The sequence below is a fragment of the Salvia hispanica genome, chromosome 1, assembly GCF_029641045.1.
Source record: "Salvia hispanica isolate PSC_SH4W2 chromosome 1, Shi_PSC_v1, whole genome shotgun sequence".
Classification (NCBI taxonomy): domain Eukaryota; kingdom Viridiplantae; phylum Streptophyta; class Magnoliopsida; order Lamiales; family Lamiaceae; genus Salvia; species Salvia hispanica.
Window position 1 is genome coordinate 41,618,199 of NC_142692.1, and position 25,049 is coordinate 41,643,247.

Below are 25,049 nucleotides of genomic sequence, written 5' to 3' on the forward strand. Positions count from 1 at the left end.
CGCTCCGTAGGGTGACTAATGACTTCGACAACAATACTCTGGAATTTGTGAGAAATGGAGAGCACATACGTCTGGCCTTAGTTCCCCCACTCGCTCAGGCTGTTTCGTTGCGGCGGTTTTCGACTTTGTTGACGCTACAGGGTGATGGCGAGGTGTTCGAAATGGTGCAGCTAGCGCCAGCATCTGAGGCAGATTCGGTGGCCGCGACGAATTTTCCGAGGGAGCTGCCGGAGGAGATTTTGGCAGTGCTAAATTCGCATAGTGGGGTATTTGGTTTGCCTTCTGGAATGCCCCCGAAGCGTCAATTTGATCATAAAATTCATTTACTTCCACAGTCGAAGCCCGCCAACGTCCGCCCTTACAGATACCCATACTTTCAGAAAACGGAGATCGAGACACAGGTTAAGGAGATGTTGGAGTCGGGTATCATTCGCCCAAGTCAGAGTCCATTTTCCTCGCCAGTTTTGCTGATTCGGAAGGACGGGTCCTTCCGTTTCTGCATCGATTACAGAGCTTTAAATGCGGCGACAATACCAGATAATTTTCCGATCCCGACTACGGATGAATTGTTTGATGAACTGGGGTCGGCGAGATTTTTCACGAAGTTAGACCTGAGATCGGGGTATCACCAGATTCGAATGAGCGAAGGTGACGTCTATAAGACAGCTTTCCGGACCCATGATGGGCACTTCGAGTTCTTGGTCATGCCATTCGGGCTTACTAACGCCCCGTCAACATTTCAAGCAGCCATGAACGCCCTCTTCCGTCCGTTGTTGCGCCAGTTTGTTACCGTTTTTTTCGATGACATTCTCATCTACAGCCCAATGTTGCCGGCCCATGTGCGCCACTTGAATGAAGTACTATCAATTCTTGCTACGAATCAATTTTTTGTGAAACTTTCTAAGTGCACGTTTGCATGTACGTCGGTCGAGTATTTGGGCCACATAATTGCAGATGGGCAGCTCAAGGCGGACCCAGCCAAAATTGAAGCTATATTGACTTGGCCGGTCCCTAATACAGTCAAGCAGCTGCGTGGATTTTTGGGTCTAACGGGGTATTACAGACGCTTTGTGCGCCATTACGCTTCCATTGCGGGGCCGTTGACAGAACTGCTTAAGAAGGATGCCTTTGCTTGGTCGCTGGCAGCGGAGAAGAGTTTTGAGGCGTTAAAAACGGCAATGTCGATGGCGCCGGTGTTGCAGCTGCCTGATTTTTCGAAATTTTTTTACTTAGAAACTGACGCCTCAGATTTTGGAGTCGGAGCAGTATTGTTACAAGAGGGTCATCCGTTGGCATTCTTCAGTAAGAAATTGGGCCCACAACGGCGTATTTCCTCTACATATCATAAGGAGCTATACGCTATAGTGGAGGCGGTGCAGAAATGGCGCCAATATTTGCTAGGCCGAGAGTTTGTGATTCGGAGCGATCAGAAGAGCCTCCGCGAGTTGTTGCAACAAATTATACAGACTCCGGATCAACAGTTCTATGCCCAGAAATTGATGGGATATAAGTTTCGAATCGAATACAAAATCGGGGCGTCGAACAAGGTTGCCGACGCGCTGTCACGGCGAGATGTGGAGGAGGTCCCAAGGTCGCACGGGGGCGAGTTAACCTTGCTATCCGGGGTCCCACCAGAGGAGGCGCAGCTTTTGGTCGCGGTCTCTTGTCCTGTCCCCGATATTTTGAACATATTGCGCAACGAGGCGCAGAGTTTACCGGATCTGCTCGCGCTCCGGACGGCGTTGGAACTAGGAAAGGCCGATCCGGGGGTCTCATTGGCAGAGGGGCTGATCTATTTTAATCGCCGCCTTTACGTCGGTCAAGATTCAGAGGTTAAGCCTAAACTGCTACAGGAATATCATGCTGCCCCGATGGCGGGCCATCCAGGTATAGATCGCACTTTCAAACGCTTGGCATCGGTGTTTTATTGGAAGGGTATGCGGAAAGATGTAAGGGATTTTGTGAGTGCTTGTTATGATTGCCAAACCACGAAGTACTCGACGCAGAAGCCCGCGGGGTTGCTGCAACCTTTGCCAATTCCTTCACGGGTGTGGGAAGATGTTTCGATGGATTTCATCACCGGGCTTCCGCAATCTCGAGGATATACAACCATAATGGTGGCGGTGGACCGCTTGACTAAGTAAGCTCATTTTGCTCCGTTGCCGGGCAGCTTCAATGCGATTAAAGTGGCCACTATTTTCATTGATACAGTGGTTAAGCATCATGGGTTTCCGAAAACGTTGGTTTCTGATCGGGACCCGGTGTTCTTGAATGCGGTTTGGGAAGATATGTTGCGATTAAGCGGCACGAAACTCAATTTTTCGACTGCCTACCACCCCCAGTCTGATGGCCAAACGGAGGTACGCAACAGGGGATTGGAACAGTACTTGCGGGCTTTCACCGCGGACAAACCGGCAAAGTGGGCGAATTTCCTTCCTTGGGCGGAATTGGCTTTGAATTGTTTTTATCACGAGGGTTTGGGAACATCCCCATTTATGGCTCTTTATGGACGAGAACCACCGTCACTGGTGGCAGCGCCCCCGTCGGCCGCAACTCCACCCGACGTGGCTGAGATGATACGGCAGAGGGGAGAATTGATTGTAGTGTTGAGGAAGAACTTGGAGCGTGCACAACAGAGAATGCGTGCAGCGGCAAATAAACACCGCAGGGACCTCGAGTTTGAGGTAGGAGATAGAGTATTGTTGAAATTGCAGTTGTATAGGCAGCATTCCGTCGCTAGGCCACTTTCTACGAAGTTGGCTAGACGCTTCTATGGCCCGTTTGAGGTATTGGAAAGGATTGGTCAGGTCGCGTATCGCTTAAAGTTACCAGACGGGAGCCGGGTTCATAACGTCTTTCATGTGAGCTTGCTGAAACCATTCGTCGAGAGTGCGGCGTCTGAGGCAGAGACTTTACCGACCAGATTTGCTCATGGCCGACCGGTTGTAAGGCCCAGCAGATTGTTGGACCGCCGAACAGTTTGGAGAAACGGCGATGCGGTTGATGAGGTTTTGTTGGAATGGGATGATGATGGGGGTGCCCTGCCCACCTGGGAGCCATGGCTGATGGTGCGGAGGAGGTTTCCGGAATTGCTCCTTGAGGACAAGGAGGCTGCTAAGGGGGGAGGAGTTGATACGATACAGCCCTCTGCACGGTTGAAGGAGACAGGAACAGTGCAACCGGAGGAGGAAGTGGACTTCGATACGAGAGCTGGAAGCGGCAAGGAGCCAGAGCGATCGATCGCCAAGGATCGATCGCGACGTCGAAGACGCCCGCCGGATCACTTTGGTGACTTTGCAACTCGTTCAAGTGAAGCAGACGTCCCCTTTATTGTTGCTTTATTAATGTTCTCAATATGTCGTTTTTTACTTTATTTTTCAGAACAATTATTTAATCATTATCTATTTTGAGTCGAGCGAATTATAAGCTCCTTTCCGGGTTTTCTTTGTTGATTCTTTCCCGGATCGTAGGTCGAATCAACCCTAGGGTCCTTAGTATAAAAAGGCGTGTATTTTATTTCATTCTCAAGAAATAGAATATTTTTACGCTAGTTTACTCTTTTTTATCATTCACAAACCCTAGTTCTTCTCGTGGTTGATCGTCGGGCAAGGTTCCCGCGACTTCGCGAAGGAATTAATCCGTGTTAGGTAGTTTATTCCTAACAGTAAATGTGTACAAATTTACATGAAGACTCACCTTAGCAAAGCCCGAGGAGGCAGGCACAGCAGCTCGTGACGAGCATCTGGAAAATCGACGCTCGTCTCTAGCTGCATCAATGCTGGCCTCCTCTGTGGGAACCCCCTCCATCTTTGAAGTATTCTGTTTTGGCTCCATGGAAGGTTGATCTGTGGGGGCAGTAGTAGTCGATGGTGGGCTCCCGGAGAAGATGTGACGTACGTGTACCGGGTGAGTTCTCGGTTTTATATTCACAAGCAAGATCACCTCTTCGTTTCCGCATTCTGTTTTCAGGCCGGGCTGGGCCGGCTGTCTTCTTCGGGTTTCACGTGCCCTTTCGCTGCATGCTTTCCGCTTGGGGCCTTCCGGTGTTCTTCTTCGGATTTGTCTTTCGCTTTGTTATTGCATCGCCGGGCGGGAGAGCTTTTCTTGTCCTCTTTTCGGCCGGGATCGTCTTTTTGTCTCTGTCTTTTCGGGCCGCATCCCTTCTATCGTCATTGTTTGATCTATGATTCATTGTTGTGCGGAAAAGAGCAAGGGAAACAGCCTGAGAGCCAAGAGAGAGAGAGAGGTGGTAGGAGGGTGGCATTAGAAGAGGGGCGAAACACGCTGACATTCTCATTCAGAAATCATGCTCATTTCCATTTCTTCATACTAGTGTTAACACCCATGCTATGCATGGGACAAAAGAATTTAAAAAAATAAATACATAATAAAATGAAAAAGTAAACAATATGTGTAAGTAAAGACCAAAAAGTAAAATCAGATAATTTAAAAATCCTACATATAATATCTAGACGATTATCTGATTTTTAGTTCCTTAACCCCAAGAAATCTACTCTTTTTGTATTCAAAAAATATAAACATTTGAAACAACACAGGTTTTAATGCACAATTGATCAAGTAAGTGAGAAAAATTGGTAAAGTAAGAGAGAAGAAAAGAAAATTGAGTAAAGTAATAGAGAGAAAGAGAAAAAAAGTAGTGAAAGTAGAGTTAGTGGATTGTGGGGCTCATGTCCTAAAATAGAAATATTCTAAATTTTCTATGGAACGGCCCAAAATGAAAATAGTTGCTATTTTTCTAAAAAAAGGAGTAACAATCACACGTAAATGTAATAAACAAATTTGGATAATCAATACATCTACAAATAGTCATCGCATCTTGGTAATTCTGGATCATATATCTTTCACCACCAACAGAACTGGAAGGCAGAATGATTCGTTTACCATGCATCGAAGCATCGGACCAAAATGAAAAAACGAAAATTCTATTCGCGGACAGATACAATATCATAAAAATAGTTTTATTAGTATTTCAAATTAGTAGTACATTTCGTCCAAAAGTAACATTGTTACTTTATTTTATTTTTCATTCTATTCTACTCACTCCAAACTTAATTTTATTTTTCATCATATTCGCACGTATTATTTCTTCAATTCATATCCTGTGTATTGCTATATATCAAATTGTAAATACATGGAGTATAATTTTCAGTTAATATTTTGAAAAATCTAAGTGGAGAAATATGAGAAACATTAAATCAATATTGAACTCGATTCTCACTGTATACTATGAATTTAATTATTTAGTAAAAAAGACTTGAAAATTTAATTTTTCCTCTTGAGTTGAAGTGACACCAAGCGTACGATCTAATATCAAGAAAATACTCCCTATGTCCCACTTTAGGAGTCTCGGTTTAATAATGACATTAATTTAGTTTCACTTCTTATCACTATTTATTGGTGTTTTATAATTATTATTTGGTTTAGCTAAATTTAAATTTAATATATACACATTTCAAAATTTTGTGACCGTCTAAAAATTTGAAATATGAGTAAATTAAAGTGAACTCAATTCTAAATATATAAATTTAATTACATAATGGAAAAAAAAATTATTTTAAAATATACATTATACAAAATCTAATAAATTAGAAGTTCAAATTAAAACTTCATTTAAAATAAAATAACAGAGTACAACATTCAACTAAAATTGTATTTAGTTAAAAAATTGTCCGGTACTATAAATTTGATGCATAATTAGACTGCCCATTACTCCAAATTCCAACACACGAAAAACCCACTAAATATTAAACTAAAGCCAAACAATATACATTGAATTAATATTATATTATCTCCCAAACGATACCATTTTCGAAACTGGGCCAAGACAATCTCCCATTTTCAGCTCACAATAATTAAATCTTGAAATTGGGGTGTTTGAAATATTTACTGCACCCCCAAATTATTAAAAGGAGTTGGACCCGTATTTAATTCTTCCACTCACTTAGCCCAAATGAATAAATAGTTCCAGCCCAAGTAAGAATACCCCAAAGGCGTTCATCTCACCGCCATTTGAGATTCTCACCCATTTAAAGCTCTAGCCGCCTGCTTCTCTCTTCCTCACAGCCGCCGCCACCAGCCACCTGCCGGCGGAGTTCTCTCCCCATCTCTCTCTTTCTCAGATCTGCCGCCGCCGCCACTGTGCATGCACAGGCGGCGGCTTCGGCCTCCTCCGTGTAATATCCCTAAAGCAACATACACGCCTCCATCTCTCTCAAGTCTCTCCCTCCCTCCTTCCTTCCAATCGGCGGAGCAAATCATCTCCCACCAGAACACCGCTCCTTCTTCTTTCCACACAGCCTCGCCGCCTCACCCGGATGCCCTGTCTCTCGTTTCTCGCATATGCCGCCATGTTGCCGTTGTTATCGGTAAAGATCGGACATTTGTGCCGCCATGCTGCAGTTGTCGTCGGTAAAGATCGGATCTTTAAAGTGGCTGTCATTGTCGTCGGTAAGGATCGGATCCCTACTTCCTCTTCTCACCTTTTGTCCCCATCTCTCTTGCTCCGGATCCCTCATTTTTCTCGGCCAGCAGCCTCCTTGCCGCCACCACCCTTCCTCCCTCAGCCTTGCCGCGCTCTTCATCCGTCATCGGAGCTGTCGCCGCATTCGAAGAGCTTTTCTCTGCTGCAATCAAAATTAAAAATGAAGAAATCAGAAATCAGTACCAAAAAAAATACCTATTCAATTAATGGTGTTAGGGTGTCTTTATATACGTGTTTAATCTTCTATGGGAAGCTATTATTTTATCAGACCAATTTTTTGCCCAATCCCTCTCTTCTCTTTCTCCAATCTGTCCCCCTTCTTTTTCTCTCTCGGCTGGTCTCGGGTCTCCTATCACATGCAATAACAATTATATAAAAATAGTAAATACACCAGCTATTACCATTTTCCCTCCAAAAAGGGTATAAAAGTATTTTCATCAAACTACCACTTTTAAGTAGTATAGATATATATTATTTGAATATTGTGAACAAGACTATTGTCAAATTCTGTTGTAGAATAATGCAGGAATAATACGACAGATATGAAAAAGTGTAGCTAGTTAGATATTGCTAGTTTGCTACCTATCCATTTATTACATACTTAATCAGTCCTGGAATGTGAATTTCTTCCAAATACTTTTTCCAGTTTATATTCTTGACATCCACTTGAAAGTTAAGCTGCTCCTCCTTTGACATTTCTTCAGTCAACTTGTTTGTATTTCCTGTGTGGAACCTACAAGATAAAATTTTCTCATATGTATATTTTCCCTTCACTGTTACTATAATTTGGAAAATTGGTATATGCATAAAGTATACCAATATGTGAATATATATTTCATATACCTTGCTTTGAAGAACGTGGCGAATTCATACAACTTACAGAGTTGCTCAACATATTCAACTTTGGCTTTGTACTCCCGAATCCTCTTTCCATCTTCACCATCTCTGCATCTTTCCCACATTTCCTCTCTTGTGTATTTCGAGAATTCATCAAAATTGTCGAAAAGTCTGACTTTTGGAATATGTATTCTCTCACTTGTTAAGTGTGTGTGTGTCCCTTTAAAGTATTCATGTTGATAATCAAAAAGGTCGAATATTGTTATAGGATTCGAATGACTAGATGCGACATGATACACGTGGGGTTGTCGCATGTAAATGTTTCCGTGCTTTGCAATCGCAGCGATCATCGTATTTGCTACTAAATCCACCGGAATCTGCTCTCAAAACATGAATATTATACATTACAAATATAATTCTAATACTATATATACATTTTTAGTACATAATAGTATTATACTTACAATATCCAAAGGTGCTTCAGGATTTGCACAAAAAGCAGGCAATAATCCTTTCCCATAACATTGGATCACTGGATCACACATCCTACACATGTCAACAACTAATTAGACATACTTCTTTGATTATCATCATCAAATTGTCCATATAGTTATGGAGTTTAATGAAATCAATTTGCTTCTAATAATCTTTAACATGTTTACAGTTGGCAATCCTAAAATATCTCAAAAAAATCAAAATTCAAGGTAATTATATAGGGATTAATTTTAATGAATAATCCCAATTGCAGTTTCGTGCAAAGAAATTAATTCAGGAAGACAAATTAAAAAAACATATATACCTCATTCCTTGTATCCAACCAGGGAGAGGTTCATTGTAGCAACTCTCTATAATAGATGGCCTCATTATAAGTAGTGGGACATCTCCTCTAATTTCATTCACTACCATTTCACCCATAGCCTTACTTAGCTGATATGTTGTACTCCATCCCAACGTTTTAGCCCTTTTACATCATCATATAATCAAAACATCAATATATATACCCCAAAAGAAATTAAAATCTTAAAACAAAGATTTGAGATCATATGTAACCTCTCTTGGCCAAGCATTTTGAAATAATTGGTGGCCTCATTTATGTTTGGAGATGATTTGAGAAGCAAGCTAATCTCATCAGCTACATCAACCCCACCATCATTTCCTCCCATACTCAATGGCTCTTCGAATACTATTTCTTCTTCTTTTCTCTCATTAACATATGCTACAAATATATGTTTATGTGGGGAAGGGTTATGCTACCAACTCTTTTTAAACTATATAAACTACAAACCATGAATTCTCACCCGTGGATACATGTGTGAAGAGGAGGAGTTTGTTGCACGTCTTTGCAAACCTTATTACTCGTTGAGGCGCAATCACATTTGAATTAACTAGCAAGTCATACCTACACACATACAACGCCTGTCTGTTGACAGTAGAAAATGTTGAAAACTTCAACTGTGTTGGATTAACTTGAAATTTGCGTTGGCTTGAAATATCGGACATCGTTTTAGGAGTCAAATTGTTATATTGTTTATCCATCAATTTTAACATTTTAATAAATATTGGAATTTAAGAAAATAGCGTTTTTGTGTTTTCACTATTTATAAGTTTAGTCATTCTTGTGGTATGTTTGCGTCAATGCAGTTTAAAGGGCTAAATTGTCTTTTTATAGTTTTTCCAATTTTAAATCTTCATTTTATTTCCTTTTTAGTTCTCATGGTTTCCAGACCATTGGTTTCATTGTTTTGTATGTTTGGAAAAAAAATGGAAAAATGAGTCAGTGAAATGTGGGCCCTACTTTTATATACAACTTGCTTTATAAATGTGAGTGTAAAGAGTTAGGTAAAAGTGGTCCAATTGCTTAGAATTGAAAATAGCAAAGTGGTCCAAATGAGACTTTAAATCATGGACATCTCGAAATAGCAAAATGAGACTATAAATCGGGAACAGATGGAGTATTATTATTAAAAATAATCAATTTTGAATTGAAGAAATTCTTTTAGGACATTTATTATTCACCACGTGTAGATATATTTATGCATGAATATGTATAGCACTATATGAGAAGCATAGTTTTTAAATACTTAGACATATATTTGAGTTAGTTAAAGTTGAAGCTAACCTCTCATGAAAAGTTGTGGAAGCTGCAGATTGGATGATAACATGTACATATTTCCTAACTTCATCAATAGATTCAGAATCCATTCCCATATTTGGCTTGCGTATATCTCCCACTATTGGTATTAGCTTCTCCCTTAAAAAGGCCACATATGATGTCCCATGTTTTTCTTTCAAGCATGAGAACAATTCCGAGCTTATTATCTACAAAATGTACATTTTTATCGGTTGTAAATATATAGTTAATATATAGGGAGTAAAAAAATGTTCTGGTTAATTTATGCGATGATTAGAGGTATTTACTTCGCTTTGTAATCTATCAAATGCAGCTTCCTTGGATTTTGCTTTAATTAGCAAGTAGATTTTTCCCACCGATGTTGATCTCAACAGCTTTTCCACAACAGCTGCAAACAAGATTATTAGTATTATTTCAAGCTCTTTGAAATTTTGAAAACTAAAAGACTTTTGTAGAAACAAAAGACCTTATAAAAAAAATCTAGTGTAAGAATTATGTAGGAATCAACAAGTATTATTTTTGTGAAAACCGTACGTGATTTATGTAATTATATATAGATTAATTAGTTATATATAAATTGATATAGTTTCCACTTTAATTTGGTTTTAGAGTATTTTGTAAATTCTACGAGATTATATACTATTTGTAATTAAAAATATTTTTTCATGCACAATTATTTATTTTTATTTATAGAAATAGAATGGTTTAATTCAATTAATTTTCTTACGAATGTATTTAATTATGTATAGTACCTTTGCCTAGGGGTGCGTCGATACGATATATCGTATCGAAAACATTGTATCGTGTATCGTATCGAAAATATCGATATGAAAGAATTTCATATCGTTATCGTATCGAAAGTTTCGATATATCGAACTTTCGATATAAAAAAATTTCATATCGTTATCGTATCGATATTTCGATATATCGTACCGAAATTCGATATATCGTTAAATATCGATATATATCGAAAATTTCGATATATATCGAAAATAAAATATCGATATATATCGAAAATATCGATATATCGAAAATTTTCGATATATATCGTATTTTCGATATAAAACGATATATCGCGATATAAGGAAATTCATATCGTTATCGTATCGAAAACTTACGATACAATATCGTATTGTATCCGAAATTACGATATATTGAAAATTCGATAATTTTTCGATATTTTTCAATACGATACGAGCGATATATCATTTTTTCGGTATTTTTCCCCAGCCCTACCTTTGCCAAGGAGACCAGTTGCCCCAATAACCAAAATGTTCTTCCCTTGAAAAAAATCTAAAATACCAATTCCTGCATGCCGGTATCGAGGATCAACGGGCACCGGTGGCTGTTTGTGGCAGCAAGAAGTGAAGAAGGAATGTGTTTGGTGATTTCTTCTAGTAAAAGCATTGATTTTAGGATCAACATTGGCAGAAACTTTGGAAAAACATATCCCCAAAGAAGAAGGTTTAGTTGGAGGATAGAAAAATGACCTATCAGCTGCACTCACCAACATTATGTTTACTTGGCTTTAAACTCTCAAAACCAACACTACGGAAACATTTATAGTAAGATTTTTCCTTACTTAAACCTATGCTAACTAGCTAGCTGGAAGATTTACTCTTCCCTCCGTCTATTAATATATTATAATCTGTCCTCTATTTTTTCGGTCATTATTACTACTTTTTATTAGTATATTTAATTAGGAAATGAATCTCACATTTTACCGTTTCACGATAAATTAGGAAGTATATAAAAATGGGATCTACAACATTCCACTTACTTTTTACACATATGTTCTTTGGGAGGTAATCAACTGCTAACTAATTATCAATCCCAAATTGAGATCAATTTTCAACCATTAGATTAGAAGATCTTGTGGTTAATATAATGCCAAGTGTAATATATTTTAAATTTAAATAATTATTAATTAAATTAAAAGGGTATTAATGTCAAATCCTATATGTAGTAATTATAACTAACTACTTTCTCTCTCCTCAAAATCATCTCAAATCTTTAAATTTACGTAACTCTTTCAATTTAAATTATTTTTTCGTAAAAAATATATCAAGATAATTTAATAAGGATTCCAACGAGATCTCAATTGCATATGTTCCGACGATGTTCGGGTGATGAAATTTGATAAATTATATTTCAATTTTCGTACATGTTGATAAGCAGCTTTTATCAACAAATGCAACAAAAAATCTCAATATATTGTAGGCAAAATCTCAATATTATGCATGTCCAATCTCAATAAAAATGTGTTGATATTTTCTTGTCTTTGTATTGATATTCTAATGTCATATTGTTGATATTTGTAATACACAATGTTGATATAAAAAAACACCCACGAAAATTATCATATGATAACATAATGACGATATTACCCTTTTGTTGATATTTTGTCTACTATTTATTGAGATTTGTGAGCTTTAATCTCATCCACTCATTTTAAAATCCAAAGGTGGAAATTTAGTCTTGATTTTGGATTAGGGTGCTATAAGCATTAGAATAAGACCCGTTCTTTTACAAATTTTAAAATCCGAATAAGTTAAAGTGGGACACATATTCACGGAGTGAAGGAGTGTTAAATAATGGAACATACGTCCGAATTTAACTTATTATTCATGTTAATATCCACATTTAAACTCTCAAAACCAACACTATGGAAACATTTATAGTAAGATTTTTCCTTACTTAAACCTATGCTAACTAGCTGGAAGATTTACTCTTACTTTTTACAACATTTACTCCCTCTGTCCCAGAGAAGTTGACATACTTTGAAAATGACACGGGATTTTAGGAGGTTTTGTTTTGTGTGTTAAATGGAGAGAGAAAATATAATTTTTATATTCATGTGAGAAAGAACTTTTTTCAAAAAGGGAAATGTGACATCTTTTGTGGGATAAACTAAAAAGAAAAGTGTGCCAACTTATCTGGGACGGAGGGGGTACTTTTTACCAACACTATGGAAACATTTACTCTTACTTAAACCTATGATAAATTTTGAATGTTACATAACTGATAGAAGAAGTATTCATTAGTTCTAGTTTTTTATTGTTTACTAATGACTAAATATATGTTAATGCAATTAATAACTGCTTGTAGGTAGGTGGATAGATTGGCGTATAATTTAATTAATATTCTCTCACCTATAATCGATAGTTATGCTATTCTATCTTCGTTAGTTCACACTAAGGGTGGCAAATCGTGCGTGTTGTGTCGTTATCGTATCGATACGATAACAACAAACACGAACACGGCCCGTTAAGAAAACTCTAAACACGAACATGAACACGAACACTACCCGCTACCCTCAAACATGAATACGACACGAACACGACACGGACCACTTTGGGTCAACACAACACAATAACAACACATATATGTCACGACACAATAACGACACTATAATTTAGAGACGGAGAGAGACAAGAGCGGTAGCGGCGCTGCTAAACCCTAAACTAGATAGTGATTTAGAATGAAAAATGAAAAATCTATTTTCACGCTAATACTAAGTACTTCATTAGACTAAACCTAATATAAATTTTAAAATAAATAATAATAATAATAATAATAATAATAATATTAATATAATATATTAATATTATTTCTTAACGTGTAACACGAACACGACACGATATGAAATTTGTGTGTCGTTATCGTGTTGACACGAACCCAATAAGCTTAGACACATATCCATTAATTTCATGCGAATTTATGTCGTGTTATCGTGTCGTGCCAAAAATTGTCAGCCCTAGTTCACACAAATTAGTTAAAGCTCTCCATATATATTCAAACAATTCTAAGTATACTTTTTTCTTTCTTTTATGTTTTGAAAACTAGCTAGAAGATTTTAACAACTCGCCATGACATTTATATATCATATGGAGTACTGATTTAGCTAATCAATACTCTCTCTGTCTCATTAGAAATGAAACATTTTTCTTTTTGGTCAGTTTCATTAAAAACAAAATATTTCTAAAAATAGAAACAATACTCTCTTTACTTTTTCTTCTCTCTTACTTTACTCTCTCTTCATTAACTCACAAAACAACACTACATAAAATCACGTGTCGAAAAACAAATGTTGCATATTTAATGGGATGGAGGGAGTACTATATTTTTGCACTTTACGAATTAATTGTTAATGTTTAAGATTAATCATATCATAATTTAATATTAAAATGCAAACTAATAGACAGACATAAAATTGAGACAAAAAGAAGTTTAAAGTCAATAAATCTGTTCTTGCACGAATGCCTTCATGCTATCGGCTAGCGCTGGCCTGTCTATGGAGTCCGGTGATGTACAGTACATTTTAAAACGTACTCCACTAAAGACTAAGTACCATAATTTTAATGAAATTATTAAATTCCTTAACCATAATATGGCTTCAATAAATTGTTACGTCCGTCCACGACCAATAGCTCATTTTTATATTTTTTTCCATCAAAAAAATTTACTCCCTATATCTGCGTATAAGAGTCTCATTTTTTTCTGACACAAGTTTTAAAAAATGTTAAGATTAATGGGTAGAAAAAGTTAGTGGTATATGAGTTTCATTTATATTTATTAATTTTAAATAAAATACAAGTGGAATGTGTGGCCTATTACCATTTATTGTATAAATGAACCGAAACTCCTATTCGTGGACGGACTAAAATGGAAAAACGGAACTCCTATTCGCGGACGGAAGGAATAGTACACTTTCATTATGACCTATTATCCATTGCAAAGATTCAAACCACTTTTCCTCTATATCTTTCTCATATAGTATTTCCTTCACCCACTATTAAACGTTCCATTTTTCTTTCTCTGTTCGTACGCCGATATCACTTTTCACTTTTACTATATTTGGTAAGTCATAAGTGGACCATATATTCCACTAACTCATTTCACTTACATTTTATTATAAAATTAATACTCCATAGAAAAGTAGATCACACATTCCACTAACTTTTTCTACCTAATTTCTTTTATAATGTCAAACAATCTCTTAAAATCTATGTCAGTTAGATATATGACATCTAATCATGGACAGATGGAGTATCAATTTTGTCGAAAAAGTGGTCTCATAATAACTTGAAATTTGCATTAACATTCGAAATGGATCGAAGAATCGAACTCATACTCCATCGAAAGAATGATGATGCATGACAGATTTTGGCCCTAATTGTTTAAGGGGCGAAAATGTCATTTTATTATTTTTCTGGGTTTTATTTTAATTTCCATAAATTTTTATTTTTGTTTCTTTTTCAGTTCCTAGAGTTTCTCGATCTCATAGTGAGAATAATTATTTTGGTAGTCAGGTTTTGATCTTAATAATAAATTGTATTCATAAGAAACTTGGATTTTCAGAATATCTATTAGTTTGCATCAGAGCGTATTAAATTACTCCTAACAAGTGTAGAGCTTATAAAAAAAGATATGTGCCTTTTGGTCTTCAAATAAATACAATACTTTAGTTTCATAGATTAAATTCGTTATAATTTTTTGGTCTAAACGTTAGAAAGTCTATTTGTTATGGCTTGTCGAAAATAATTTAAAGACTGTTGGTATGTAAAAGTAATTTTAAATGGATCTCATTTTCATGGAACTGGATCATTTACACAGTACAAAAATGTAGCTTCCACTTCATAAATTAACTCAAGAAATGTTAAAAATGACGACGATAAATATAGACTATATTTATAATATATACTCCCTCTGTTACATAATAGTGGAGTCATTTTTTCATTTTGTAACATACCGTTATAATATATATTTCCCCATTTTTCATAAAGTAACCATTTTTTCCCTCACTTACTTTATTCCATATTTTATTTTACTCTTTACTTTCTTTCTTTCCTAATATTTCTTCATTTAATATATTTAATATCTCCTTCTTAATATTTTTGCCGAAAAGAAGTGACTCTACTATTATGGAGTGGAGGTATTATTTAAGTTAGTAATACTAAAAACAAAATCATTTTAATTATAACAACAATCAAATATGGTACACCATTATTTAATTGACACAACAAAATGATCATTTATCACACATTATAATCTCATAACTAATTAATCAAGCAAGAAGCATTTGAATGTGTTGATCCTTCTCAAAATAGGTCATATCCAACTCATCCAAATACACCCACGCCTCAATTCCATCATTCTCCCTCGTGTTCATCAAAATCATCAAATCTTCAAGAGGAACATCGGCCAAACTCACCCAAATCGCTTTCCCAAACCCAAAATCCAAGTCATAATCCCCAAATTTCGACCAATCCGTCACGTAAATCACCTTATAATCCTCCCTAATCAGCCCTTTCTCAGCTATCTCAGCATAGCTATCCACCAACGCCCACCTCCCGAATCCCTTGTCGCTCAAAATCCTCGCACAGTCCTTGATCCCGCGCACGGTGGCTTCGCGCATTTCCCTCGCCAGCTTCGGGAAATCGCGTGTGGCCTCCCTCCTCTCTTCCGTGCTGAGCTCCACGTGTGATATGGATACCCAGGTCCCGCACGCATGCTTTGGCACGGGTGGGACGGTCCTCTCGCGCACGTTTATCGCGTGGGCGATTAGGGCAGCCCTTGCGTTTTGAGTATGGAGCCTGAAAATAAGTGAACTGCCGAGTGAAAGGAAGAACATCATGAAAAATATTGTAGAGTGAACAATCAAATGTTAGTGGGCCTTAAATCTTAAGGACCGATTGATTGTTACCGTTCAACCATAAATATCTCATTTTCTATCGGCTTGAGTTTTATCGTTTGACTTTGTCAAAAAATTGGATAGAAAAAGTTAATAGAATATGTGTACTAATATTTTTATATATTGATCTTACAATAAAATGTGATTTAAGTTAATAAAATATTAGGTCTAATTATTAAAAAATAATAAAAGTGAAATAAGACATTTATTAATGAATAGATGAGAAAAGAAAAATGAAAGATGTACAATTAATATTATGACTAGTACTAGGCTTTTTTTATATCGTTTTATATAAATAGTCCTTCTCCCTTGTAAATTGTATCAGAATGTTATAGTTAATTTTTTTATTTGGCAACACCCCAAGACAATAAATACACATGATTATACTCGTGGTTATCTGTGTTTATTTCACAGGTAAATTTATATTAAAATTTCTTACTACTGTTCCCAACTTAGATTAATTTTTGTTTTCATATTAGTACTATTTATATTTGTGATTACCTGTGTTTATTTTCTAAGATGGTAGATCCGCCTGCGTGTCTAGCCTCATCAGCGCGGAGAAGCGCCTGCGTGAGTGCGGCCGACACCACCACCACCCTCGACAGCGCCACACCCTCCAGGTCCGGGTCCGAGCTGGCCCGGGCCCTCAGGGCCGCGATCGCCTCCTTATCGAAGACGACCCTCTTCCCCACAATCCTCCTCTCCCCGACCCCGAAATCCAGCGGGGCGGCGCCCTCCGACGGGAACAGCGCTGCCGAGCCGAAATCCGGGCGGATCGTCCGCTCCCCGCCGCGCGCGGCCTCCGCCCACGCGGCGAGGAACACGGAGAGCGAGCAGGCGTCGAAGATCCGGTGGGACCCGCAGACGGCGATGGCGACGCCGCCGCAGAGGAAGGTGTTGACCTGGACGGCGAGCATGGGGTCGTCGGGGCCGTCGGCGGCGGCGATGTCGACGGGGAGGAGGGCGTTGAGGCAGGAGGGGTCGGCGAGGAGGGGGCGGAGGGGGGAGTGGACGAGGGCGCGGGAGAAGAGGGCGCCGGCGTCGTTGCAGTCGACGGCGTGGAGGGGTTTGAGGTAGCGGCCGGCGAGGGGGTAGAAGGAGGGGAGGATTTGGGAGAGGGGGGTTTGGAGGTTGAGGGGAAGGGTGTGGGTGTGGGGAGGGTAGTAGAGGATGCGGATCACGTGCATTGGGGGGTTGAGGTCGTCGATCATCGAGATGTTGTAGCGGCGGAGGTGGGAAGGGGTGGCGGTGGCGGGTTTCACCAGTTGCCGGCTCTGCACCTCTACTTTCATATTTCTTGCTAATATGTTGATTTTATGAGTGAGAGAGGTTATATATAGATATGCAATCAATGTATTATTTGCATTATCTATTGTAAGCATAATTAATACTAATAGGGTGTAATCACAAAAACCATTTTAGGACAAATTGCAAGAAAAAAAAAAAGATGAAGTTTTGTCAAATTGTAAAATTAGTTGATAATATAATGGAATTTGAATTTGTATCTGATATGAAAGTCGAGAAATCATATGTAAATGTTATCTCAAGTGAGTTAAATGACGTCGTCTATTCATGAACAAAACAGCGTCGTTTGGTTAATCAATACTATATTACACATGAGTCTTTTGTTGTAGAATAATTGAGGATAAATCCGAAATTTATGGTTTTTTATTTATTTATATTTAAGGTTGTAGAATGAGTCAGAATTTGATCAAATTAAATTTTATGGTATTTTCCAACAATTTACCCTCTTTTTCTATGTATTATAGTTTTATCCACTTAGAAAACCATTGTTCAATTATTTTCTTAAACATATGCAGTTATATGCATATTGAACATTTTTTGGGGACAAATATAGATATTACTTTAGGGTAGTGATAAAATGCAAACTCATATATTGTATAAACTCCAAACTTTTTAATATAGTATCAACACAATGTCAACACAGTGCAAAATTTCAAGATTTTGATGTCAATACAATATCAATATAATGTCAACACAACATCAACCATTGACATTGTGTTGACATTTTTTGTTGCTATTATTTTATCATCTGTTGATATCTTCTAATAGTACAGATCATAGTTTGGAGTTTGTACTCTATTTTGAGTCTGCATTTGATCACATTTCTATTACTTTAATTTTCATGATATTGAAAGAAGGCCATGCCTAAAGTTTGAACTCAATCCCTTATGTGTCATATATAGCTGGTCGTAAGTCGCGCCTAGCTGATTACACCAGTCTACTTCCATTATATCATGATTCTGAAAGAATTAAATGACCAAAAGTTATAGTAAGTTGGATTTCAATGTGACAATATATATTCAAGGATCAAGATAATCTCAAACTAAAACTAACACGATAAGGGAACCACATGTATCTTGCATTTAGACAAGGTTTGTTCCCTAATTTGGATTATCAAGATATCGTATCATGTTTAGATTTGGTGAATGAGAAATTTAACATCGGAATCAAATGGTAGACTTTCATCAATTTCGATCTTTCTTATATTACGTACATGAATTATGTCGCTCTCGATTTTGTTTCATGAATAAAATACTTATATTGTTTAATGTGAAATATGATAGGTGGCACATATTGAAAATTAAGGATTTGTCATTTAAATCTAAAAATATACTCAATTTATATGACTCGATTTGTATAATGTTACAAATAGATTCTCAATCTTTCATTACTTATTCTTTCGCAATAACTCATGGTGTGGTGTGTCCAACTAATCACCTTTTTCGGAAGAGTGAAAAAATAAGGAGAGAAGTGGTTTCTGTTGGTTGAACACATGTGACAATATGTCTAGATAGTGAATCTAGATGCACATATTCTACCTTAATCAAGACTGAAAATCTTATTTATAGATCAAACAAATCCTAATTGAGGATCAAAAATCTATAATTGAAAATTGATCATCCTTATCTAATTATAGAAGCCCCAAAGGCCCAAACCTTCTTTGAAATATCAATAATATGTAATGTAATTAATCCAAGGTTGTAACTCTGGGCCGGCCTGGCCCAAATTTAACTTTTTAATTCACTACAGTACTTCGTAACATATTCTGTTGAAGTGGGCCGGCCCAAATTATCAGCTCTATGAATGTAGGAAAACATAAAACAAAATCTAATAAACCTTAGATGTATTACTGTTGGCAAACAAATAACTAGTCAGTCTCATAAAAATAAATGTAAATCATTACAACAAGTTATACTAGCACGACATTTATTACCATTCCACTACTACAAAATCGAACCTACATAGCTGTCTGTATATATATTCAAGAATCAATAGATGTCACCATTTACCAGGCTAAATTCTTAGCCTTTGAGCACTTATACGAATATCTCCTCATTAATTCTATATAAATCAAGTAAAGTAACCTCTTCAATTCTATGACACACTGAACTTAACTATCTATCATACATTCACATGGTCACATGGACACAAATAACAAATCTCACTTTTAACTAGAATAATATGGATCGAAGAATGATACTAAATGGCCACATTATGATCACCCATATAAAATTTGATTAGTAAATTTGAATATTTAGGAATTCCATGGAGATAACATAAATCTCATTGAAATAAATGTGACGAGAAAGAAGAAAAAGTGAAAAAAGTGTAATTTTAGTATTAAAATCCTCAAATTGTCAAAGCCATGAAAGATTAAAGAAAGGAAAGCTTGAAGATAAAAAAAAGTGAAAAAGAATCTCCTGTCTTGAGAAGCTAAAATATGCAAGGATAAAATTGTAAATCAGTGAAAGTTAAACCAAAAATTGTAAATAAACGGATTTATGTGTGTATTGAACCAATTTTTTTAATTCAATGATCTTTTTAAGTATTGAATAAAAGCTGGCATTTTGAATTTGACTTCATTTAAAACACATAATAATCCACATGAATGAAATTCTCAAAAGATGTTCCACATAATAATTAATTTAACCCCTCGATCTCTGTCACTACTTCATGATTTTACTTAATAAAATTATGCATCATCCACGTTTTTAGTGTTTGTCTTTATTGTGTAGAAATTACAGCAAGAATATATCCCACATGCATAAGCTTTTTTATATTGCTAAAATATTCCTAGAGATCAATCTGTGATTTCTTGTGCTACGCAAAATATAATTAATAATGATTATTTCATCTTTTTATATGTAAATGGTAACGGTATAGTAATTGCAAAGATGGATAGAAGGTGTTTGTTGAAGATTATTTTCCTTGTTATACTACTAATCTCTTCTACCACTGGTTAGTCTCTATCTAACTCTCTCTGATCCCTCTATCTCTCTCTACATTTGTTGATGAATCTTGAATATAAATAGGAAGTGACGAAGTGGAGTTTGTATCAAGAAGATTGCTACGATTGAAATCATTATGTGGTGATTGTATCTACAATTTTGATTGTGTGCAGAGTGGTTGTGGAGATTTGTGTGTACCAAATGATCCTCATTTTTTCTTTGGTAAATGCAGATATAGATGAACAAAGACTAATCTCATTTTGTTCTTCACTTTATTTTTATTTTTTTAGCACAAAAACCGGGAAATGCATATTCGATAATGTATTTATAATTTTGTAATTATGCCCTTCAAATGTTTTGATTGGACATGTTTTATTTTCAGTTTATGAGAAGCATTACAGTTGTATGAGATCAGAATACACACATTGGTATATAATCAAATACTAACTAATTTATAGTAATAACTAATAACTAATATTCATTCCGTTTAAAAAAAATAGAGCACATTCATTTATAGAAAATTTTCAACAAATAATAACCCTACACATCATTCCACTAACTCTACTTTTCACTTACTTTTTCTCCTTCTCTCTTACTTTTTTCCCTTCTCTCTTACTTTACCAATTCTAAATTAAAACACGTGTCATACACAAAGACATATCAATTTTTTGTGGACGGGGGAGTATCAATTTTGTATGTTAAAAATATCAACACAAAGACATAAATTTATCAATATTTTTGTGTTGATAAACTTATGACTTTGTATTGATATTTAAATTTACATGTTGTATTGATATAATTATGTCTTTGTACTGATAATTTTAATACACAGAATTGAAAGTTATTACTCCCTCCGTCCCGGCTAAGATGACACATTGCTTAGCCGGTACGGGATTTTAGGAGTTATTTGTTAAAGTGTTTAATTGGAGAGAGAGAAAGTGGGTGTAAGTATTAAAATAGAGAGATAAAGAAAGATGAATATTTTAATAGGAGTGATAAAAAGTGGTTGAGTGGATTAATTGGAGAGAGAAAGTTACCAAAAAATGAAATGTGTCATCTTAGTTGGGACAAACTAAAAAGTAAAACGTATCATTTTAAGCGGGACGGAGGGAGTACTAGTTATTATTGTAAATCAGTTAGCACACTAGCTAACACAGTCCTACATAACTACAACATATGTACATGTTTGGTCCACCGAGATAAGATAATAATAAGATACACTGTAAGATAAATTGTGATGAGCTTTGTCTATAATTTAATTAGTATTGGATTGTTACTGTATAGTGATTGATTAATAATGAAATTGAATGTTATTGTATAGACGAACTTTTGTGCGGGTCTTTTATGAGCAAACGGGTGTTACGGGTCGTGAAATTTTATTTTCAAGGTAAACGAACTCGTAATTAATGAGTTTGTGAGACTTTGAGCCAATTTGCCAAATTGAAAGGCCACTATATATAAAAATTATTAAATTATTAATAAAAGTAAATAATTGAGACGTAGGTATAATAAAAATTTTATTTAATAATGCTAATAGATAAATGTAACATCACATTAATAATATGAATATGAAATTTCGTAAAATAAGAATCTTTCATATATAATAGTCTTGTGTTCACCTTCTTTGATTTCTTTTCTCTAGAAATGAAACTTGGTGAGAAATGTGGCTGGTGGCCCACATAATTAAACCAATAATCCAGCGTTCGGTGTTCTAGATAGCCCCTGTTTTGATATTATGGAATTTAATTTTACATTTATTTTTTTCCTTCAAATTTTGTTGGCCAATAATGCCCCTTGTTCAGTACTTCGTCTCTCTCTCTAAAACACAAAATAACAACTAAAAATCGAAAATTATTCCAGCAAATTAGTCCAATGGCGGAGTGTTCTAGATAGACGTCACCAAACCGAACCGGCCCGCAACCGTCATCGGTGGTTCGGAACCGTGAACCGGAACCGCGGTGGTGGTTTGGAACCGGATAGGAGTCGACGGTTTAGGCGGGCCGGTTCAGGTTCGCGAAAAATCAAGAACCGTAACTGCCAGTTTGTAACCGCCGGTTCGCTGGAAACCGGCGGTTCCGGCAGGCTTTTTCAGGCGGCAGGTGGTGGCAGCGTAGGGTTGCAGGCGTAGGGTGGCAGAACGGGCAGGAAACCGGCGGTTTCTGTCAGAAACCGGCGACCAAACCGGCGGTTTGGTCGGGAACCGGCCAGAAACCGCCGGTTCCGGCAGCTTTTCAGGCGGTCTAGGCGTAGGGTTGCAGCGTAGGGTGGCAGAACGGGCAGAAACCGGCGGTTTCGTGTCAGAAACCGGCGGTTCAGGCGGTAAACCGGCCGGTTTCAAATTTTCGAAATTCAAATTTTATTTTTTATTTTTATTAAATCTGATTTTTTCTCCTATAAATACCCCCTCTCCCCTTCATTTCTACTCACCACATTCTTGTGTTAACAAGGATTTCTCTTCTCAATCTCACAATTTCTCTCATCTCTATCTCCATTCTCTCTAATTGCTCAAGTTGTTTACTATATTTGTGCAAATTGTTCTTATAATTTACTTCAATTGTCCATCATAATCATTCGGTCATCCCTCACTACTCTTGTTATACTTAGGGGTGCTTAAATGGTTCTCCGGTTCTCGGTTAACCGGAATCGGAACCGGAACCGACCGGTTAATTGAGGAACCGGAACTGGAAAATCCGGTACCGGTTCCAACTTTTTAAATAACACTGGTTCCGGTTCTGAACCGGAATCGACCGGTTCCTAACCGGGAACCGGATTATAATTCAATTTTATTTTTTTTATAATTTAATATACTAAAAAATCTAATTTATTGAATTAATTTTGAATTAAAGTAAAATAGTTTGAAACATTGAGTGATTTTTAGATTTAAATGTTTAATCTGTGATACTTTGAATCTATAATTATTTCCTTAATCCATTTTTTATGAACTAACTACAATGAGTAGAACATCATAAGTTTGTTTTTAGTTTTCAAAAGAGCTTATACAAATACAATATCATTTCATATGATATATTTATTACAAATTTATGTAACAATTCATCTAACATACGATTTTAACATATTTGTGAATAATTTATTAAGTGTTCCGGTATAAACCAAATAGTCACAACAATATCAATTAGTATTGGAAATTCCAATAAATACTATGTTTAGCCAAAAAAGGGAAAATGAAATTCAATTTTAAAACTCATTTTTTTTTAAAAAATTGCTAAAGTTTAGAACTCCTATTTTTGTATTAGTAAAAAATTGCTAACATAAACTAGTCCGACCCGACCTACTACACTTGGCATCACTCTTATCCATATATGAATATTATTGTATTGTTGATTTGTATTTTGTGTATTTATTTTAATTTTTAGGTATTATTTTTTATAATTCTAGATGTTGGATTATTATTTTTTTAGTATTGAACTATTTAAAATTATAAATAAATTCGGATTAAAATTACACATCGGTTCCGGTTCGGAACTGGAATCGACCGGTTCTTAACCGGCCGGTTCCAACCGGAACCGATCGGTTCCGGTTCCGGTTCCGATTCTTGAATTTATGAAAATTTAAAACCGGTTAACCGGTCAACCAGTCCGGTTAGAACCGGAACCGGCCGAATAAGCAGGCCTAGTTATACTCTCTCTTTATTTTTCGATTTGCAAAAAATGTCTTCATCTCGTCGTGGTGGTGATCGGGGCAAGGGAATTGCCCAAGACCAAGATCAAAGTGGTCGTCGGAAATCAAGGCGCCCTAGTCGTCGTAAGGTTATGGATGAGGTTTCTCGACAAACCGCTATGCGTTTGCAAGTAAGTTGTTCGAATATTAATTTTACAAATGCTTGTTTTTGGTACTATACATTATTTATACCGTTTATAACTTTATATATAATATTTGTAGGCCGAAGAAGATCATAGGGCTGCCATGGTACTTAGCAACATGAGCGGCGGCGAAGGTTACGAGTCTTATCACTCTTATGGTAACGTGAATTTATCATCCGACGACGACGGTGGTAATGGTGGAGGATCTGCACAATATCCTCCGACGAGCGCCGGACAAGTTGGTGAAAATGATGAAGCGGTTCCTCCTCCTGAAACTCAAACCGAGCAGAGTAAGGCTAATAAGAAGGCCTTGAAATCGGATATTTTTGTTAAACATTATAAAAAAGTCCCGGTACTAGATGCAACCACTCAAAAAGAGACCAATGAATATGTCGCATATTGTAACTGTTGCGATAAATCCTACTCCTTTTTTGCCGGTGGGGGCTATGGTACTCTCCATCGTCATTTAAAGGCAAAGCATCCGATCGAATATGGGACCGCCAAATCCCAAACCCAACTAAACTTCCCGTCCGGTGCGTCTGAAACAACAGGTACGCCTCTTTTTAAATATGATCATAAAGTCGCTCAAGATGCTATGGTTAGATGGGCTGCAATGAAGCATTTGCCTTCAATTTTTTTTTATGACAAAAAATATGAAGTTACTATGCAAACCGCTTTTAATGTCGGTGCTAAAAGAATACCCGCAACTTCACATCAAAGATCTAACAACAGACAATTTTTTGAGAAGCAAAAAGAAGTAACACGTTTTTTGTCCACCTTGGGTCACAAAGTAAACATTTGCTCTGATGTG

At 36.5% G+C, this 25,049-nt stretch overlaps 2 protein-coding genes and 1 long non-coding RNA gene across 3 annotated transcripts; 1 reads left to right on the plus strand and 2 right to left on the minus strand.

The window, feature by feature from the left end:
• Window positions 1-5,599: 5,599 nt before the first annotated feature.
• LOC125220651 (fatty acyl-CoA reductase 2, chloroplastic-like) lies at window positions 5,600-10,983 on the minus strand. The gene is made up of 11 exons (XM_048122804.2): window positions 10,707-10,983; window positions 9,758-9,858; window positions 9,459-9,658; window positions 8,638-8,738; window positions 8,390-8,555; window positions 8,139-8,300; window positions 7,804-7,885; window positions 7,346-7,716; window positions 7,104-7,235; window positions 6,734-6,851; window positions 5,600-6,644 (listed from the first exon to the last, which is right to left on the minus strand). The coding sequence occupies exons 1-10, from the start codon at window positions 10,981-10,983 to the stop codon at window positions 6,767-6,769; spliced, it is 1,677 nt and encodes a 558-aa protein (XP_047978761.2). The 3' UTR covers window positions 5,600-6,644; window positions 6,734-6,766.
• Window positions 10,984-15,427: 4,444 nt separating this feature from the next.
• LOC125185487 (pelargonidin 3-O-(6-caffeoylglucoside) 5-O-(6-O-malonylglucoside) 4'''-malonyltransferase-like) lies at window positions 15,428-17,572 on the minus strand. Its single transcript, XM_048082017.2, has 2 exons — window positions 16,666-17,572; window positions 15,428-16,066 (listed from the first exon to the last, which is right to left on the minus strand). The coding sequence occupies exons 1-2, from the start codon at window positions 17,544-17,546 to the stop codon at window positions 15,538-15,540; spliced, it is 1,410 nt and encodes a 469-aa protein (XP_047937974.1). The 5' UTR covers window positions 17,547-17,572; the 3' UTR covers window positions 15,428-15,537.
• Window positions 17,573-20,323: 2,751 nt separating this feature from the next.
• LOC125217980 (uncharacterized) lies at window positions 20,324-20,687 on the plus strand. The gene is made up of 2 exons (XR_007175853.2): window positions 20,324-20,427; window positions 20,502-20,687. It is a non-coding gene; the product is annotated as an uncharacterized LOC125217980 (long non-coding RNA).
• The last annotated feature ends 4,362 nt before the right edge of the window (window positions 20,688-25,049 follow it).

Excerpts from the sequence above, each read along its gene's own strand:
- LOC125220651 (XM_048122804.2), bottom strand. The coding sequence starts at position 10,983 with ATGTTGGTGAGTGCAGCTGATAGGTCATTTTTCTATCCTCCAACTAAA. Across the intron at positions 8,556-8,637 it reads CTTCACACATGTATCCACGG|CATATGTTAATGAGAGAAAA; the intron begins GTGAGAATTCAT and ends ATATATTTGTAG. Across the intron at positions 7,886-8,138 it reads GGTTGGATACAAGGAATGAG|GATGTGTGATCCAGTGATCC; the intron begins GTATATATGTTT and ends TGACATGTGTAG.
- LOC125185487 (XM_048082017.2), bottom strand. The coding sequence starts at position 17,546 with ATGCTTACAATAGATAATGCAAATAATACATTGATTGCATATCTATAT. Across the intron at positions 16,067-16,665 it reads ATCTTAGAAAATAAACACAG|GCTCCATACTCAAAACGCAA; the intron begins GTAATCACAAAT and ends ACTTATTTTCAG.